This window comes from Rhinoraja longicauda, chromosome 9 (assembly GCF_053455715.1).
Source record: "Rhinoraja longicauda isolate Sanriku21f chromosome 9, sRhiLon1.1, whole genome shotgun sequence".
NCBI lineage: Eukaryota > Metazoa > Chordata > Chondrichthyes > Rajiformes > Arhynchobatidae > Rhinoraja > Rhinoraja longicauda.
Genome location: NC_135961.1, coordinates 59,142,486 through 59,164,411, shown reverse-complemented (window position 1 = coordinate 59,164,411; position 21,926 = coordinate 59,142,486). Strand labels below are relative to the sequence as shown.

General features: G+C 39.1%; 1 protein-coding gene across 2 annotated transcripts in view; it reads right to left on the bottom strand.

Annotated features, from left to right (window-relative positions):
* The window catches only part of kiz (kizuna centrosomal protein), a 115,863-nt gene that overhangs the window by 16,170 nt on the left and 77,767 nt on the right, over positions 1–21,926 (bottom strand). Inside the window, exons 10-12 of one of the 2 annotated variants that reach the window (XM_078405598.1) lie at positions 19,613–19,775; positions 14,306–14,386; positions 12,890–12,980 (exon numbers count right to left, since the gene is read on the bottom strand). In XM_078405598.1, the coding sequence (XP_078261724.1) occupies positions 12,890–12,980; positions 14,306–14,386; positions 19,613–19,775 (335 nt within the window). The remainder of the gene's footprint in view (positions 1–12,889; positions 12,981–14,305; positions 14,387–19,612; positions 19,776–21,926) is intronic. The other variant, XM_078405599.1, reaches the window with a different exon arrangement.

The window sequence follows — 21,926 nt, the reverse complement described above, 5'->3', positions numbered from 1 at the left end:
GCCATCCATATCTTTAGCCACTGTGAGATACACTACCACATCTGGAATCTGATGGCTACTCTTGTGATATAAGAAAATAACTGTAGATGCTGGTACAAATCGATTTATTCACAAAATGCTGGAGTAACTCAGCAGGTCAGGGAGCATCTTGGGAGAGAAGGAATGGGTGACGTTTCGGGTCGAGACGTTTCGGTCTGACATTTCGGTCTGAAGAAGGGTCTCGACCCGAAACGTCACCCATTCCTTCTCTCCCGAGATGCTGCCTGACCTGCTGAGTTACTACAGCATTTTGTGAATAAATCGGCTACTCTTGTGAGACATGTTTGAAATTGTATCATATAAAAACACACCAAGATTGCAATAGAGAGGTTCATGAAATCAAGACCAAATGCTTTACATATTATTAAATCATATCGGACACTTCCGCAACAACACATATTTATTTCTGAGTACATTGAAAGAAAAGAGAAACAATCACTTTTCTATTATCGTGTTTGTGAATGCATTTTCAAACAAGTACATCTGCAATCTAGCCAAGTGCAGAAGTAACAGTATTTAGAAAGACAGTGACCTCCACTGGCTGCTGGCTCTTACTGCCTCACTGTACTGTGGTACGGCACACCTGCTCCTATTATACGAGATTCCACTATGCCTGTACATGGTTTTGTTTTTGCACAAATCAATGCAAAACTCAGTCTTACCGGGTCCCTTCATAACATAAAAGCGCCCCAACTCTTAAGATTTTACAAAGTCAAGGATAGGTATCAAACAATTTGGAAGATATTATCAGCAAAATAAATCAGCAAAAAAAAAAACTGTTTTAGATGCCTTTGGTTAAATGGAACAATGAATCTTAGTGAAGAGGAAGCAGTGGCATGCACCTCGGAACAAAAGGGAACAAGTGGTCTTTACATGGAGTGCAGCTGGTTATTAAGACTCACTCCTTCGTACATTATTCCTTTCATCCCCACTCAACCACAAAATGATTTTCCTTTGGAAACTACTATAGCTGTAAAAGATTTACAATGAATGAATCCTTAATAATAAAGTGTTGCGATCTATCTGCTTCCCCATGATTTATAATACAATAAACATCAAATACTACTAACACTTCAGCAGTAAGATGTTGTGGTAAAGGAACTGGAGTATGAAAGAACTCAATTTCCTCCCTATCTTTCTAAGAATAATAATTAAATAGGCACATTTAAATGTGGCGTATATATTTATTCCTTTTATAGGTTGCATTTATTAATCTCTAAAGTTTGTTAAGAGTCATTGCTATGCAAAGCAGAACCCACTGTCTTACTTTCTCTATCCAACCAAGTGCTGTGTCTAGCCAATAGGACACGGTTCCACTTCTCATTCGGCATTCATAACATGCTACATTTGGACAATGTATCACTCAAAAGCTTCTGAATAGAAGGCCTTAATACCCATGTAAACAACTGCAAACCAATTACTTAATGAATCAGGCCCACACATAATGAGACACCACACAAAGAGTTATAAATGCATTTTTTCTCCAAAGCCTCTGCTTCAAACCAAAATCCCTCAGCAAGACTCAGGCTTAACTAGCATTTCATTATTGTTGCCCGGGCTTCAGAATATACTCTTTTTCTGGAAGGTGAGTCTAGCTGGGTCAGCTTTTTAATTCGCAAATCAGCTCACTGACAAGAGCAAGGCAGATTCAGGGAGGGCCAGAGGGAGATGTATCACTGGTGGACAACATCCTTATTTTTTAGGCTCAAGTGCTAAGCTTGAAGACCACTTGTGGAAGCAATAGAGCGCAAGAGGTAACTGAAGTATGTTGAATCTTCCCCTGTAAGCACCCAAGAAATGCCCCAATTGCTAATCCTGAAAAGGGAGTAAAGCACCATCGTTTTCTATTCTGTTCCATTGCAACCCTTTCCTCTGACTGCTAATCACTTGAAGATGGGTGTCAAATGCCAAGCACCATGTATGTGTTGCTTCTCCATCTGTCAAAAGGCCAACTACTCTTCCTAAAGCACTCAAAGATGACCACAGCAGCTAATTTAAAATTAGACACTGTGAGAAAACGTGGATTTGAAGTTATTGGAGAAACTGTTGCCTTGTCCGAAATAGTGGATTCACCTAAAATTATGTTAATTGATAATAGATTTTTCTAATCATACTTTTGCATTTTAAATCTTTGTTCAATTTACACCCACTTTGATTAGTTTTAGTTTACAATATTAGACTTTGGTAGACTCCAGTTTATAGCTTTGATAAGCCATGGTTATATATTTTTCCTCTAATGAAACAAATAAATAAGATAATATTTAGAGACTTGATTATAGCTAATATGTGTGTTTCAGTATCTGCAGGGGGGAGGAGGGAGGGAGGGAGGTGGGAGGGGGGAGGGGAGGGGAGGGGGGGTGCGGGGGAGATGGGGGGAGAGGGTAGGGGGTGGGGGAGGGTGCTGCACCAATGCAGGAGAGGTTTGGGCCCAATGGGTCCACTTGGTCCAGTTATCCTTAAATGCTACATAAAGAAAGTAATGCATTAGGTCCTATGGAATTAAAAAATACTCTTGCTATTATTTCAATGACAACTTTGGAGAATGTCTAAAAAGAATTAAACATGCAGAAATTAAAAAGCCCTTGATGGTACGTGATGACATTAAACACTACACATTTTACTAAACGACTCTAGATCTCCCCTACCGTTCCTTAGCCACCAACTTTGTTATTCTATGTAGCACCTGCCTGAAATGGAATGTCAACGTCATATCAAGACAGCCTTCTTCCACCTCAAAAACATTGCCCGTCTCCGTCCATCCCTCTCCTCCACAGCTGCAGAAACCCTCATCCACGCCTTCATCACCTCCCGTCTGGACTACTGCAACAGCCTCCTCTATGGCGCACCCTCAAAAATCATCAGTAAACTTCAATACATTCAAAACTCCGCTGCCCGTCTACTCACCCACACCCCGATCCGTGACCATATCACCCCCGTCCTTTATAAACTCCACTGGCTCCCCATCCCCCAGAGAATCCAGTACAAAATCCTCCTCATAACCTACAAAGCCCTCCATAACCTGGCCCCATCCTACCTGACCGACCTCCTCCACAGGCACACTCCCACCTGCACCCTCCGCTCTGCTGCTGCCAATCTCCTATCCCCCCACATCCGGACCAAACTCACATCCTGGGGGGACAGGGCTTTCTCCATCGCTGCTCCCACCCTATGGAACTCACTACCCCAAAACGTTAGAGACTCCTCCACACTCACCACATTCAAAACTTCGCTGAAGTCTCACCTGTTCAATACTGCCTTCAACCACTGAAGGTCACCTCACCTTCTGTCTCCTTTCTCTGTTCGTTTATTTATTTACTTATTTATCTATTTATTAATTTCCCTATGTTCTCTAAATCTCTGTAAAGCGTCTTTGAGTATATGAAAAGCGCTATATAAATAAAATACATTATTATTATTATTATTATATCTCAAGCAAAGGAAGGTTCAGAACCCATATCCCTGTCATCGCTAATGGGCACACCTGTACATAGAAACATAGAAAATAGGTGCAGGAGTAGGCCATTCGGCCCTTCGAGCCTGCACCGCCATTCAATATGATCATGGCTGATCATCCAACTCAGTATCCCGTACCTGCCTTCTCTCCATACCCCCTGATCCCTTTAGCCACAAGGGCCACATCTAACTCCCTCTTAAATATAGCCTGTGGTAATCTCATTTCATCTGCTACTGAAACCCTCTTCCAGGCCTTTTTATATCTATATTGATACATGACTGTTTCAGTTCATTCCTTGTTTTGCTATGAGAGCAAGATGCTTCTTCTAAAATGTTACCACCTATGTTATTTGATACGCTTGCTTGCTTTACTCATTACTCTTGTGCTTTTTGATCTATTTTGACTCTCATGTAATCAAAACATTGACGTTAAACCTGTCACTTTTAAGATTATCATCCTTGAGCCAATTGGCTTGCTTTCATTGTGTGAGACTGACTGGAAAGATACCTTCCTCCCAAATGCTCTACAGTAAAGATGAATTACGATTTTGAATTTGGACTAGGATTTTGATTTTGAAGTACTTTTGTGTCATATATATATACATAGATACATAGACAATAGGTACATCCAGCCCTTTGAGCCAGCACCACCATTCAATGTGATCATGGCTGATCATCCACAATCAGTATCCCATTCCTGCCTTCTCCCCATACCCGTTGATTCCGCTGGCCCCAAGAGCTCTATCTATCTCTCTTTTGAATGCATCCAGTGAATCTGGCTCCCCTTCATCCATTTTACCTGTCACATCCTCAAAAAAATCCAGAAGATTAGTCAAGCATGATTTCCCTTTCATAAATCCATGCTGACTTGGACTTATCCTTTTACTGCTATCCAAATGCACCATTATTAGCTCTTTAATAATTGTCTCCAGCATCTTTCCCACCACCGGTCAGGCCAACTGGTCTGTAATTCCCTGTTTTCTCTCTCGCTCCTTTCTTGAAAAGTGGGATAACATTAGCTATCCTCCAATCCACAGGAACTGATCCCGAATCTATTGAACATTGGAAAATGATCACCAATGCGTCCACTATTTCTAGAGCCACCTCCCTGAAGACCCTGGGATACAGACCATCAGGCCCAGAGGATTTATCATCCTTCAGTCCCATTAGTCTACCCAATACTATTTCTCGCCTAATGAAAATGTATTTCAGTTCCTCTACCCCCCTAGATCCTCTGTCCTCTTCCTTTGTGAAGACAGATCCGAAGTACCTGTTCAACTCTTCTGTCATTTCCTTGTTACCCATAATAATTTCACCCGTGTCTGCCTTCAAGGGACCCACATTTGACTTTGGTACTCCTTTTCTCTTAACATATCTAAAGAAGCTTTTACTGTCCTTCTTTATATTCCCGGCCAGCTTCCCCTCGTACTTCATCTTTTCAGCCCGTATTGCCCGTTTTGTTACCTTCTGTTGTACTATGAAAGTTTCTCCAATCCTCTGGCTTCCGGCTACTCTTTGCTGTGTTATACATCTTTTCTTTTAGTTTTATTCCATCCCTAACTTCCCTTGTCAGCCACGGTTGCCTCCTACTCCCCTTAGAATCTTTCTTCCTTTTTGGAATGAAATGACCCTGCGTCTTCCGGATTATGCCCAGAAATTCCTCGCCATTGCTGTTCCACCGTCATTCCTGCTAGGATCCCTTTCCAGTCTACCTTGGCCAGCTCCTCTCTCATGCCTTCATAGTCCTCTTTGTTCAACTGCATCACTGACACTTCCGATTTAACCTTCTCCTTCTCAAATTGCAGATTAAAACGAATCATATTATGATCACTGCACACTGCACAAAATCTGCACAGAAATTTTATGCCGAAGAACCTGTTCCTGTGCTGTTCTATGTTCTATTTCTAAATAGGCAATATTTATTAGACCTGTTATCTGATTACAGTACTGTGAGGTTAAATTCATTTAATAATAATAATAATAATAATATTCATTTATTGTCATTGCAACGAGTACAACGAAATTAAAAAATAGCCAATCCTGACGGTGCGTACAAACATATATGCAATAAATGCAAAAACAAATAAATACATAAATACAATTAAATACAATTATATTAAGTACAAGATTTTTTAACGGTGTTGCCTAGTGCAAAGGTAGTGTTCAGTTCTCGTATGGCCCTGGGGTAAAAACTGTTCTTAAGTCTGTTTGTTCGGGATTTGATCGACCTGAAACGTCGACCAGAGGGCAGATGAATAAACAGACGGTGGCCGGGGTGGGATGGATCTTTTATTATTTTGCCTGCTCTACTGAGGCAGCGTAGGCTGAACAGGTGCTCAGTGAATGATGGAAGAAATAGTCTTAACCAAAAAGTTTAAGGACAGAAAAAAAAGAGCAAACAATAAAGAAGGAAATTAGATGCAAAAAAGAAATGGAGTGATAGAAAAAGGAATTAAGATAATGGGAGTTCAAACAGAAAGCTAAACTTCAAAAAATTGCAAAGCCTTCAGAAACAGTTTACTATTTGAAGGCATGAGATGCAACACCTTTATATGCTTTCAAGGTTGTGCGATATAAAAGAACTTTAATAATTTCATTGCTGAATCCTCACATGATTCATAGTGGCTCTAACATGCTAAACTTGCCTGAATCCAACGGTTTCTTGGCTCATAAACAAATCAATAATGAGCTTCCTGATTATAATGTTTAACCATGGAGCTGCATAAATTGTGCATTAGATTGAGACAATTTACAAATCTCTGCATATCGTTTTTTCACCATAAACTGTTGCATTTTCCACATTCCAATAACTTGAAAAATAAATCTTTTGGCTTCATATTGCATTTTGCACAATGTCAGGATGTCCCAAAAATATTTTACAGCTAATCATAAGGTCATAAGGAATAGGAGTAGAATTAGGCCATTTGGCCCATTAAGTCTATTCAGCCATTCAATCATGGCTGATCTATCTCTCCCTTCTCACCCCATTCTCCTGCCTTCTCCCCATAACGACTGACCCCTGTACTAATCAAGAATCTATCTATCTCTGCCTTAACACTTTTGAATCATCCTGTAAAGCAGGAATGGAGGCAACAAATTTGCACCAAGTAAGCTCTCACAAATAACAATATGCCAATGCCCAATAATAATTATTTAATTGATACTGGTTGAGGGATAATATTTTTGGCATAAGAGGGATTAGCTTCCATACCCTTCTTCCGAATAGTACCATAAAATATTTTATGTTAACCTGGAAGAGCAGGCAGGGCCTAGAAAGACGGCACAGCCTCAGCATTGCACAGGGGTGTCAGCCGAGATTATTGTGCTTAAGTCCCTGGAGTGGGACTTGATCCCACAACTTTCCAATTCAACAAGGATAACCCGACCAACAAGATGGCATATACACTGAAAATTCAATGTTATTTTTAAGAGCGAGTTCAAGATGAATAAGAATCATATTTCTGGGAAAAATTCAGTACAAGCATTTATCAAGAGAGTCAAGAGTCAAGAGTTATTTTATTATCATATGGCCCAGATGGACCAATGAAACTCTTACTTGCAGCAGCACAACAGAATAAATATAATGAACAAGAAAAAAATGTTCAGTGTGTATATGTATATATATATATACACATACCCACCCATACACATATATATCTATAGGAATGTAGGGATATGTATTATGTGTAGGCAGACAAGAGTTGGCCTTGGCACACATACATATATATATATTAAAGAGATTAAAGAGATGCAGCATGGAAACAGGCCCTTCGGCCCACCGAGTCTGTGCTGACCTGCGATCCCCTCACACCAACACTATCCTACACACACTAGGGGCAATTTACAATTTTACCATAGCCAATTAACCTACAAACTTGTACGGCTTTTGAAAACCGGAGATCCCGGAGAAAACCCATGCAGGGTTTTCATGGGGCGAATGTACAAACTCCATACAGACAGCACCCGTAGTCAGGATCAAACCCGGGTCTCTGGTGCTGTAAGGCGGCAGCTCTACCTCTACACCACTGTGCCGTCTCCATATTATTCTTCAGGCTAATGAGCTGGAAATTCTTTAAGCATTTTAACTCTCCGTTCTGATTTCTTTTTTTTCCAGAATTGACCAGCGTTCTCTAAATACAAATCCTTTTTAAAATCTCCAGTCCTTGTCCCGCCCCTCAGCTTTCCCTGTCATTCCCCCATCCCCGCCCCATTACAATTAGTCTGATTAAACATTTTGACACAAAACCACACCTATCCAAGTCTTCCTGAGATACTGCCTGACCAGCTGAGCCATTCCAGCACTTTATGTTCTACGAATCCTTTTTTTTAAAGTCTCAACTGGTCAGCTTCCAGGTGAAAGATGACCGTGCATGTCAATAGACAATCAGCCCACAAGAGGTGTTATTTTACCCTCTAGATCAATGTACATTAGGGATAAACGGAGCATTTAATTTACCAATTATGATTCATTTGATAGGTGTATTTAAAGCAGGAAATCAACTACCTCGATGATGCTTTTGTTTACTTTTGTATGCTGCAGAGAAATGAACTGATTTCAAGATATGGATTCATATAACCGGCATTTGAGCAGAGATGATGATTGACGAAAAGTGCAAAGGACTGGAGGTAAACTAATGCAACCGAACTGGAGGAATGGGCCCCTTCTTTGCTGTTCTATTCTGTTATCCCGCCCACACTGGTCACTATGCTACCGTTTCTGTGTCACTGGCAAATCTGAAATCATTGAACTACAATTACTTGTACTACAATTGTGGATAATCTTCCCTCAAAAGGAATATTTCAAATGCCTTCTCGAAAGTCGTACAAAAAAAATATCGAGAGCTATTCTTTCACCTTTTACTTTAGGTACTTTATTAAAAGCAGATTAATCAATCATGATCTGCCCTTTATAAAAAGTGTGCATTTCTGCCCTGCCTTGGCAATTTTCTGTTGTTCCTAAGAATGCAGATAGGACATAGAATGGCACAGCACCGAAACAGGCCCTTCGGCCTACAATGTCTGTGCCGAACATGATGTCAAGACCGACTCTTGTCTGCCTACACATAATACATATCGCTCCATTCCTTACATATCCATAAGCTTATTCAAATGTCTCTTAAATGCCACTGTCATATCTGGCTCAACCACCACCCCCGGCAGCAGGTCCCAGGCACTTATAAAAAAACCTGCCCCAAACATCTCCTTTAACCTTTGCCCCTCTCATCTTTAAAGCTATGCCTTCTAGTATTTAATTTTACTACCTGATTCAGATGCTCTTGCATGTAGACAAGTATAAGTAGTATGAGGAAGTAGAGATTATGGTGATTTGGTAGTGTTGAAGGCCTGGAAATACCTGATCTCTCAGGTGCTGATTCCAATGTTACATCAGCGACTACAATTCAATAGAGTTTCATTGGCTGTGAAGTACTTTGGGATATCCTCAGATTGTGAAAGATTTAAGGTCATAAGTCATAAGGTCATAAGTAATAGGAGCGGAATTAGGCCATCAAGTCTATTCTGCCATTCAATCATGGCTGATCTATCTCTTCCTCCTAAGCACATTCTCCTGCCTTCTTCCCATAGCCCCTGACACCTGTACCAATCGATAATCTATCTATCTCTGCTTTTAAAATATCCATTGACATGGCCTTCACAGCCTTCTGTGGCAAAGAATTCCACGGATTCACTACCCTCTGTCTAAAGAAATTCTTTCTCATCTCCTTTCTAAAGAAACGTCCTTTAATTCTGAGGCTATGACCTCTAGTCTTAGACTCTCCCACTAGTGGAAACATCTTCTCTACATCCACTCTATCCAAGCCTTTCACAATACAATACAATACAATATATCTTTATTGTCATTGTACAGGGGTACAACGAGATTGGGAATGCGCCTCCCATACGATGCAATAAATTAATTAGCTAGTCAGTATTAATTTAAACAACCCAATGAAACAAATTAGAACAGTTTTAAAACAGAATAAAGTGCAAGTAGATCTGTGCCGGTTCACTGTGCGATGTGACCATCCGGCTCAGCAGGACCGGTTCATAGCAACTATGGCCCTGGGGATGAAGCTGTTCCTGAGTCTAGAGGTGCGGGCGTAGAAGGCCTTGTATCGTCTGCCCGATGGTAGAAGTTCGAACAGACTGTTGCAGGGGTGTGAAGAGTCTTTGTGGATGCTGGTGGCTTTTCTGAGGCATCGTGTGTTGTAGATGCCCTCCAAGGCTGGTAGCTGTGTTCCGATGGTCCTCTGAGCTCTATGGACTACCCGCTGCATTTCTGCATGTTTCAATGAGGTCCCCCCTCAAACTTCTAAATTTGATATAAATGAGGTTTTGTTTCTTTTAAACCTTTACATTAATTTTCTCAAATGTTAACCATGGGCAACAGAGTATTTGCATGCAAACGTAGACAAAAGCAAATAAAATAGTGTATCAGTAATGACTAGTGTTTAAGAGTGATCCAAATGGCACGGTGTAAAGCTTCTGGAAAGATTGTTAAATCAATAAGATTTTTAATACATTGCATTTCAGCTGATGCATTCCTTCCTGCATTTATCTTTTCAGACCTTTTTGCCAAACCTTTCATTGTTTGGTCACCCAGTAACCCTACTGGGAGCAGCTGTATACACTCATTTGCAGTTAACCATTAAGTCAAAGGAGTCTGGGCATGAATTACTCTTGCTGCACCTGGTTTCATTCCAAACTTTTGCTGAAAGTGTGAAGGTTGCCAGCTGCCCATTTACCCCAACAATCCAAATCAACAAAACCCTTCAGAAATAGAAACAGTATTTTTGTGAATAGGGCTGGTTGTCAGACATGTACTTTGCAATTGTCAACAGAACACATAAAGAGAGAATGAATTCTTTCAGAGATCTTGGAAGACTATCATTGACTTACAAAGAAGTGCCGTAATTAATGACGCTATATTGTAGTTTACATGTAAATAAAGTATACTGAATGGAAAGCCATATGTACACAATTGGAGTAGAGCACATATACAAAAGAGATAAAGTCAAGAAGGATATATATAGATTATGCACATGATTATTAAGTAAGCCTTAATAGACAGTTTACATTGTTTATGTATTCTTCTCAAATCACAATTTAAAAAGTTAAAGCACAAATATAATTTAATGATCAGCTTGATATGGGTAGTCTACTGAGCTCATCGTGCACTGCACAGAAAATGCCGAGGAAACAATATTTTCCAAGGGTAAAGTTTGGATGGTGCTGCATTTTGTTTGAAAGGTCATTTGTTATTTCCAATAGACTTGTGCTCTGTATTAAATGGTTTGGTTGTATTCCCTGATGAGAAAGCAGCTGCTTTTGGCACCCTGTTTGTCGATCCCAGATCTCATTGAAGGGAATAAGGTCAATTTAGTTTTTTTTTAAAGAGACTGATACTTCACAACATTAGGTTAGACTATAAAAAGAAATCTTTTGAGTGATTATTTTTCCAATTTCCTTATTAATTCCTGAATTAATATTTAAAAGTCCTGGTAAAGAGATTACAAAGATATTTTTCATCAAAACAACAGATATTTTTAGTTGAAAACAGGTAGATAAAAAATTATAGATAGCGTAAGTAACACGAATTAAGATGTAATGTTGATAAGTATGTGATTGATTACAGAGATACTATATAAAAGATAAATTGCAGATTAATTTTTGCCATGTTTGCAAAGGCAACGTGGGTGGGAGATGGAGCCAAGCACACATGTTTTCAAACACAGGCACATTTTGAGCATAGCTCCCTGCTTAATTTATCCCGGTGTAGACTGCCATGACAACCATGCACTTTTGAAGAGTTAAGCTCAGACTATAATTGGTACAGAAATTATTTGTAATGCAGATGTTGGTCTGCCAATAGAGAAAGAGTTAAAAATAAAAGTTGAGAATTGACGATGGCAATAATATAACTGCACTCATAACTTTGAAATGCAATTCCAAAAGCATATCATTAGAAAATACATAAATCCAGGATTAGTGGGAAAATTCTAACTGTAGTGAATCAAAACGTTTTTCCAAACTGGTGGATGAGACTTGATCTTAATCTTGACTTGACTTGACTTGACAAAGTTGTATTTTTAGTTTAAAAAAAAGATAATTGTGCAGTGCCAATTTCCCCCACTAGATGTCACAAATACATTTGTCAGTGCTGCAAAACCTCCAGCAGAAATAATTAAAAATCATTTAAAGCAAAGTCATTCCCTTTGGGTAAAAAGCTAACTTAATTGACGTCCCATTGAAGAGAAACCTCAATCTAATGATATGCTTCATAGTTTTAAAAATGGTGAAAGAATTTGAAACTTTGTAAAATGTTTCTACCAAATTATTCCTTCTTTTAATTTGTTCTTCATATCTCTTTACATGATCCTATCATACAGCTGATATTTTGCATTGAAATAAATCAGAGTGACTCTATGATATTGAGAGTCAAGATTGTTTTATTGTCATATGTCCCAGATAGAACAATGAAATTCTTACTTGCAGCAGCACAACAGAATATGTAAACATAGTACACTGTAAACAACATAATAAACGAGAGAGAAAAAAAAGTTCAGTGTGTGATATACATTGAACAGTAGATTAGTGATGAAACAGTCACCGCGGGAATTTTGTGTTGTGATTGCTCAAGTCTCTGACTTATGAGAAGAAATCACTTTCTGAGACATTCAGGCAAACGCCTCCGCTGTCATGCTGTGAAAACGGAGAGGACGAGACGGAGTTTCTTCCCACAGGCCATCAGGACTGCTAATTATTATAACTCCAGCGACTACATTTTTTTTCTGTATTAATTTTAATTTTGTATGCTGTAATTGTAATTTTTTTTTTGCACAATCCGCAGGTATTGCCACTTTAATTTCACTGCACATCTTGTATGTGTATTTATTCACAAAATGCTGGAGTAACTCAGCAGGTCAGGCAGCATCTCAGGAGAGAAGGAATGGGTGACGTTTCGGGTCGAGACCCTTCTTCAGACTTGTATGTGTATGCGACAAATAAACTTGACTTGACATTTATCATTATCATACTTCAGCAGAAGTTGTTAAAGCTAAAGTTGAATCCCATTTTAATGTGTTATGCTACATCTGTCATTCCTCAGATAAAAGGTGGAGAAAAGCCCAAAGCACCATCTCACACCAAAACGCAAACACTCTGAAAATTGGAAAATCAGAATGGCTACACACACTGGATGGAAACGTGTCTGTATAAGCTCAGGGGGGCAACATATCACCGTTTTCTGTTTCTCTAATTCTCCAGTGAAAGTATAAGTGATGGCAATGAAGCTTCCTCACCTCTGCTGCTGTAAACCCACACCTCTGAAGAGATTTGCGCGGCTAATTCTTTGCAAAATGTCTCACACAATGGTTTAATTTAATTGTCAATGCCTTACCTGAAATGTAAACTTTCTTCACTGGAATCAGTGTCATGATTATCATCATTATTACTTTTCATCTTCTTGGTATATTTTTTGTTTCTTTTCCCTAGAAGAAAGCATGGGTCAAAACAATAGTTGAATATTTATTTCAATGAAATACCAGGATTACATTATTTGGTTAAAGCCATGACATTCAAGGAGTAATTTCCATCGTTTTACTTTACTTTTTTGGCCAGTGCAATTTTTCGCTGGCATTTTGCTTGTGCTTCAACCATGTCCTCAAAACCCTTTGGAAATAAAATACAGAAAAAGCAACGATCCCTTGGTAAAAATGCTTATTTTCACACAATAGCGGGTTTTGGTAATTTAGAACTGACATAGGCCCTGACTTTGCAGTGGAAATAATAGCAAGGTGAACAGCACTCACCAATATTACACAGTAACCTTGACAGACGCTTCTGTAGTCTACACTACACAAAAAGCCGATTTACTCTATGCCTCCACTGGCTGTGCTTTGGTAATCGCTCCACAACAATCTCAGTATTGAAGTGCATGAAAAGATGAGATCAGGCATCATATCAAAACAACCTCTCTGGCCCTGAAAATTTAACCTTGGAGTCTCATTGCTTCAAAATTTTCATTTGAACTGGGACAGAGTGGCATATTTTCCAAAATAAAATTTTGGCTGCATCTTCGATCTCATAATCCATCCTCCTTGGCTTTATGGTTCTGACTGTATTCTCTTCCATATCTTCTCCCCTTGATCCTCTCTCAGATAGTCAAAAAGTAATGTAGCCTGGAAATGGGACCTTCTGCCCAATGTGTCTATGATGACCAAGTTGCCCCATCTACACTTTCCCCATTTGTTGGACTGTGGGTAATGGAATCTCGCCCAAAAGACATTTTTGGATGACAATAAAGGCTATTCTGATTCTGATTTACCCGTGTTTGGCCTGCATCCCTCTAAATTTTTCCTATCCATATAATATAATGCCACATTAATTATTGCCCCATCTTCTTCTCTTCACTTGTGACCTCTCCCCTGAACCCAGCCTAATCCTCTCCATCCCTCCATATAGCAAGAAATCCTCACACCTTAAGTAACAATACATACAATTATTTTTACTTGCTTTACTTTAATAAAATATTTTTACTTTAATAAAAAAATATTTTTAAATGCTGAGTTACTCCAGCATTTTGTGAATAAATACCTTCAATAAGTAAAATTATATATATCTGTACAACATATCATGTCAGAACAAAATTATATGGCACAGCAACAAGAAAGATGCATAGGGAATGAAAAAGGAATGCTTTTTCCTTTTTGGCAAGTGTAAACACTTGCATGTACTGTATATCTTCAAATAAAGGAGGTCATTATTACATGCAATTATCTATTTGCAACTACCAGATATTCTTATTGATCATTACCTGGTGAATGCAAGTCTGAATCATTCTTCTTATTTTGCTGCATCGCTGATTGTTTCAAAAGTTCATATGCTCTTGTTTCTGCTTGAATGAGTAATGTGAAACATTATTGGTGTGAAAGACATCAAAACAGATGTGACAAACTTCCAAACTAACATGAGAATCAAAAAAATATATATATATATCTCTTTGAGATCTTATTCACAGTCACAGAAAATAACAAAGAACTGTATCAAAGTATTTTTCATAATTTTGTCCCAGATAAAATATAAGAAAAGATGTACAAGTTTGTCAGTTAATTGGCTTTGTAAAATTGTAAATTGTCCTTGGTGTGTGTAGGATAGTGTTAGTTTAGTTTAGTTTAGAAATACAGCGCAGAAACAGGCCCTTCAACTGACCAAGTCCACGACGACCAGCGATCCTCGTATATTATCACTACCCTACACACACTAGGGACAATTTTATTTTTTACACTTATACCAAGCCAATTGACCTATGAACTTGTACATCTTTGGGGTGTGGGAACAAACCGAAGATCTTGGAGAAAACCCATGTGGACACAGTAAGAAAGTACAAACTCCGTACAGACAACATCCGTAGTCGGGATCGTATCCGGGTCTCTGGCGCTCCAAGCGCTGTAAGGCAGCAGCTCTACCGCTGCACCACCGTGCCGCCCACAGTGCGGGGATCGCAGGTCGATGCGGACCCAGTGGGCCAAAGGGCCTGTTTCTGCTCTGTACCTCTAAACTAAGAACTAAAAAGAACACGGTACAACTTCATTGACCAATGTTTTCTTGCTTGGATTTCTACATGGAAACGTTACAGTAATCTCTTCTAGCTGCAGTCCAAACACAAGCTCCAGGCTTCTAATCCCAAACATTTTTCCAGTGAGCCTGGAAAAAGATAACAGGTTCTGATTTTGGCTTCTGTGGCCTTCAGCCTAAGCTCTGTAGCTCTGTAGACTAGAAGACCTAATACCTAATTTTCAACCGATCCTGACAAAAGTAAATGAGATTGGCAGTGTCATCACATCAGCTCACCATGTCTGTACTGGATGATATTAGATTAGTTGCACCTGATTCAGTTATGAAAACACAATCCCATTTGTAGGAATAGCATGAAAGTTGAAAAAATTGCAAGTTACTGACGTCTACTTAGCACAGGTTTGTGCTTTTTGTCTCTCTGCTTTATTTTCAAGAGCTAAACTTTATGCAGAAACAATAACAGCTATGCACAAGTAAATGTCATCATAGACACAGTATGCTACAGGTTTTCTCAGTCTTTCGAATGTGATGGGGATTATAAAGGGATGCCCAAAGTCAATGGTGGAGAGATACTGAAAAAAGAAAAACAGCCTCTTGTATTATGTCAATGTCCTGACATTAACCTTTCCAATTACTGTTTCATAATATTTCTCCTTAGTAAGCTTGACAGTCATTAATTATGATAAAACAATTTCTTTCAACTGATGCCAATCTAAGTAATCCATTCAAAAAGAGTTAGAAATATGCACACTTCGACTACAATTCTACGGTGCTTAGAGAATAATTCATCAAAATGATATATTACTCAAGAATCTGAAAATAAATTACAGTTTCATAAATGATGCCAGATTGCTTTTTGTAAAGGTGCATGTAAAAACTCAGTTTGCAGCTTGAAATCTTCCATCAACTGCAGATTCTCTCATAGACGTAATCCAAGCAGCTGGGTAAATGGGCATGCATGGTTGATGCATCGGATTTCCTACTGGAATGTTAGAAATGTTTACAAGCCTATTTGGCAATCAAATAGATCGTAGTCAGATAATTTAAAAACCATATCATGCTTTCAGGTATATCCTTAGTGACTCAAATCACTCAGGTCCCTTTTTGCTTTGTGTTTACAGATCAGGTATTCAAAAGAACCATTCAATCTTTAAATACCAATTAATTCAATCCTACAGTAAGTTCATTTACGAAACATTGATCTGAACATTCTTTCAGATGCTGAACAACCTCTTGTGCAATTGCCAACACACAATTTTCCTTTTTTATTTTACCTAGCTCTAAAACAGAGCACTTTCATATTTACAATGAGAAAAGCCTTGAATGCTAAACAGCTGTAGTGCACAATTAGCATGACACTTGAAAGACCGATTAACAGTCACTCTCTGTTACTCATCACTTGCTACCCTACTAATGTACGCTGTAAAAATTTCACAGATAATAAATAAACAGAAATGTCGCGATGAGAAGATTTCTTCATTGCACATCCTTCTGCTCTCCAAACTTAATGAGAACAAATTAAGGCTTCATAAACCACACAGCATACATAATTAATGCTACAAATTAAAACAAGGATCCTCTGTAATATGCAAAAACTGTTGCATCATATCATGTGAAACAAATCTTAGAACAATCATGAAAATACCAGGAACAAAAATATCTGCAATGGAACAGGTAATTATAAGGACATTTCGGCTAGATGTTTGACCTTAGAAACATATACAGTGCCCTCCATACTTTTTGGGACAAAGACCCATCATTTATTTATTTGCCTCTGTACTCCACAATTTGAGATTTGTAATAGAAAAAAATCACATGTGCTTAAAGTGCACATTGTCAGATTTTATTAAAGGCCATTTTTGTACATTTTTGTTTCACCATGTAGAAATTACAGCTGTGTTTATACATCGACCTCCCATTTCAGGGCACCATAATGTTTGGGACACATGGCTTCGCAGGCGTTTGTAATTGCTCAGGTGCATTTAATTGCCTCCTTAATGCAGGTATAAGAGAGCTCTCAGCACCTAGTCTTTCCTTCAGTCTTTCCATTACCTTTGGAAATTTTTATTGCTGTTTATCAACATGAGAACCAAAGTTGTGCCAATGAAAGTCAAAGAAGCCATTATGAGACTGAGAAACAAAAATAAAACTGTTAGAGACATCAGCCAAACCTTAGGCTTACCAAAATCAACTGTTTGGAACATCATTAAGAAGAAAGAGAGCACTGGTGAGTTTACTAATCGCAAAGGGACTGGCAGGCCAAGGAAGACCTCCACAGCTGATGACAGAAGAATTCTCTCTATAATAAAGAAAAATCCCCAAACACCTGTCCGACAGATCAGAAACACTCTTCTGGAGTCAGGTGTGGATTTGTCAATGACCACTGTCCGCAGAAGACTTCATGAACAGAAATACAGAGGCTACACTGCCAGATGCAAACCACTGGTTAGCTGCAAAAATAGGATGGCCAGGTTGCAGTTTGCCAAGAAGTACTTAAAAGTGCAACCAAATGGGAGGACTATGTATAAACACAGCTATTATTTCTACATGGTGAAATCAAAATGTACAAAAATGGCCTTTAATAAAATCTGACAATGTGCACTTGAACCAAATGCGATTTATTTCTATTACAAATGTCAAATTGTGGAGTACAGAGGCCAATAAATAAATGATGGGATTTTGTCCCAAACATTATGGAGGGCACTGTAGTTTTACAATACGATACGATAGAACTTTCTTTATCCCAGGAAGGAAATTGATCTGCCAAGTCATAAAAACCACCAAATACATGAAACATGTAATTAAAGTAATGAGTGGATAGGCTTGGGGGATGTGCAAAGATTGAGGCGGGTTGTCAGTCTCAGTCTACCTCATGACAGAAGGGGGAGGAGTTGTAAAGTTTGATAGCCACAGGGAAGAAGGATCTCCTGTGTTCTGTCCTGCATCTTAGTGGAACCAGTCTGTTTGCTGAAGGTCCTCCTCAGGTTGACCAGTGTGTCATGGAGGGGGTGAGCTGTATTGTCCAGGATGCTCCGCAGTTTGAGGAGCATCCTCCCCTCCAAGACCTCCTCCCATGAATCCAAGGTGAGAGGGGCAAAGTTTAAAGGAGATGTGCGGGATAGGTTTTTAACACAGAGGGTGATGAGTGCCTGGAATGTGCTACCAGGGGAAGTGGTGGAGGCAGATACGATAGTGTAATTTAAGAGGTTTTGGACAGACACATGGTTATGCAAGGAATGGAGAGATATGGATTATGTGGAGGGAGATAAGAGTTGATCTTGACATTGTGTTCGGTTCAGACATTGTGGGCCAAACGGCTTCTTCCTGTGCTGCACTGTTGTGTGTTCAATGTAGAGTGAATGCGGAGGAGTAATGCTGCCTTTCGCAGAAAGATAAGAAGGCTTCTATTAGTGATTCCATGAAATGACCTTATAACCTTTCTTCAACCTATGTTTTGATCTGGTGAACACGAGAAACTCTGAAAATTCAGTTTAACAAGGTATCCAGAGCACTTCAGATAAATGCCCAAGCTTTTAACATTTCAGTTTTCCACAAACTGCAATAAATAATAGAAGGCATAATCTTGGTCATCAAACAAGGGGCTATAGTGGAGCTGCAGCCTTACAGCGCCAGAGGCCATGGTTTGATCCTGACTGCGGGTGCTGTCTGTATGAAGTTTGTGCCTTCTACCCGTGACCGTGTGGGTTTTCATCGGGTGCATTGGTTTCCTCCCACACTCCAAAGATGTATGGGTTTGTAGCTTAATTGGTTTCGGTCAAATTTGGAAATAGTCGCTAGTGTGTAGGATAGTGTCAGTGTACGGAGATCATTGATCGGTGTGGACTCGGTGGGTCGAAAGGCCAGCTTCCATGCTGAATCTCTAAACTAAACCTTACGATGCTGGAGTAACTCAGCGGGACAGGCAGCATTTCTGGATAGAAGGAAATGTGTGCGGATTCAAGTCATTGTGTGATTTGCCGATAGAGAGCTTGGGAGCGAGCATTTAGCTTAAACATTTAGGATTCAGCAAAAGCTGTGCACTTGCAAGGGAGCTGCAGTGGCCACGTGGAAGTTGAGATGCCTGAAGCTCTGTCCTTAGGCAAGGTATCTGACTTCCAATCACAACCAACACTGTTTTCTCATGAAGAGAGATCTATAGTCGCTGTGTATGTATGTGTGCATGCGTGATGCTTCAATCACTAAAGAACTGTTGAGACCCCAGGCCTGCCTTTCCATTTTCTTTGATGATTACTGTGTTCAGGATAAACAGAAGATGCAATCCCAAAACCTGAGTAGATTTGGATCTTAACTCTTATGCAGACCTTCCAGCTTACTCTTGCTAAATTTACACTGGGTGTACTCTGAAGAAAATATATATTTACAAGCCCACAATGTTTAAAGAAAATGTAAGCAGGCAAGATTATCATTACTATAACTGTGCAAACTGTCCAAAATTTCACACATGATATTAGGCTACATAACATTATACAGTTTAGTATATTTTTAATGCTTTTCTCAATCATTATTTAACTAGTATCATACTAACCTTGCTGCTTCGTTTTATTAACATGGAGCCATGGCATGGGATTTACTGTGTTAATTTCTGCACTGTCATTGACAATGGATGATAAACTGCAAGAAGAGTCATTGCTTTGAACAGACCGGTTTTCAATTGCTTTTGAAAGGATTTTCTTCAGTAACTCTGTTGCCTGGCCAACAAAAAGAAATAATGAAAAATGCTTCATCTTCACAAATTGATTCGTAAAATATAACTACAGTACCCACCATAATGTTTGGGACAAAGACCCATCATTAATTTATTTGCCTCTGTACTCCACAATTTGAGATTTGTAATAGAAAAAATCACATGTGGTTAAAGTGCACATTGTCAGATTTTAATAAAGGCCATTTTTATACATTTTCGTTTCACCATGTAGAAATTACAGCGGTGTTTATACAAAGTCCCCCCATTTCAGGGCACCATAATGTTTGGGACACAGCAATGTCATGTAAATGAAAGTAGTCATGTTTAGTATTTTGTTGCATATCGTTTGCATGAAATGACTGCTTGAAGTCTGCAATTCATGAACATCACCAGTTACTGGGTGTCTTCTCTGGTGATGCTCTGCCAGGCCTGTATTGCAGCCACCTTTAGCTTATGCTTGTTTTGGGGGGTTAGTCCCCTTCAGTTTTCTCGTCAGCATATAAAAGGCATGCTCAATTGAGTTCAGATCGGGTGATTGACTTGGCCAATCAAGAATCGACCATTTTTTAGCTTTGAAAAACCCCTTTGTTGCTTTAGCAGTTTGTTTGGGATCATTGTCTTGCTATAGATTGAACCTCCGGCCAATGAGTTTTGAAGCATTGGTTTGAACTTGAACAGATAGGATGTATCTAGACACTTCAGAATTCATTATGCTACAACCATCAGCAGTTGTATCATCAATGAAGAGAAGTGAGCCAGTACCTTCAGCAGCCATACATGCCCAGGCCATAACACCCCCACCACCATGTTTCACAGATGAGGTGGTATGCTTTGGATCTTGGGCAGTTCCTTCTCTCCTCCATACTTTACTCTTGCCATCACTCTGATATAAGTTAATCTTCAACTCATCTGTCCACAAGACCTTTTTCCAGAACTGTGGTTGCTCTTTTAAGTATTCCTTGGCAAACTGAAACCTGGCCATCCTATTTTTGCAGCTAACCAGTTGTTGCATCTTGCAGTGCAGCCTCTGTATTTCTGTTCATGAAGTCTTCTGCGGACAGTGTAATTGACAAATCCACACCGGAAGAGTGTTTTTGATCTGTCGGACAGGTGTTTGGGGATTTTTCTTTATTGTAGAGAGAATTCTTCTGTCATCAGCTGTGGAGGTCTTCTTTGGCCTGCCAGTCCCTTTGCAATTAGTAAGCTCACCAGTGCTCTCTTTCTTCTTAATGATGTTCCAAACAGTTGATTTTGGTAAGCCTAAGGTTTGGCTGATGTCTCTAACAGTTTTATTTTTGTTTCTCAGTCTCATAATGGGTTATTTGACTTTCATTGGCATAACTTTGGTCCTCATGTTGATAAACAGCAATAAAAGTTTCCGAAGGTGATGGATAGACTGGAGGAAAGACTGGGTGCTGAGAGCTCTCTTAAACCTGCATTGAGGAGGCAACTAAACACACCTGAGCAATTACAAACGCCTGTGAAGCCATGTGTCCCAAACATTATGGTGTCCTGAAATGGGGAGACTATGTATAAATACTCCTGTAATTTCTACATGGTGAAACCAAAATGTACAAAAATGGCCTTTTATAAAATCTGACAATGTGCACTTTAACCACATGTGATTTTTTTTCTATTACAAATCTTAAATTGTGGAGTACAGAGGCAAATAAATAAATGATGGGTCTTTGTCCCAAACATTATGGAGAGCACTGTAGCTTTACGATACGATATGATAGAACTTTCTTTATCCCAGGAGGGAAATTGATCTGCCAAGTCATAAAAACCACAAAATACATGAAACATGAAATTAAAGTGACGAGTGGAAAGGCTGGGGGATGTGCAAATAAATGATGGGTCTTTGTCCCAAACATTATGGAGGGTAATGTATGTTGCCTCCAGAAATGAAAAAACATTTATCTATTCACATAGAATAAATGTCTACATCTTCATTTTTGAGGAACTTCTTTGAAAATACATCGTGTTGCATCCTCTCTCCTGAATAACATTTGTAAATTTTTCAACAATTTGAGGTCCACTCAATTTTTGATTGGATTGGAAATGGACTGAAGCTAATTAATACAACAAGGGTGATAATGTGAATGAGCAAAGAAGTCTTTCTCTGTATTACCTATACAATACTGGCATTTATGTT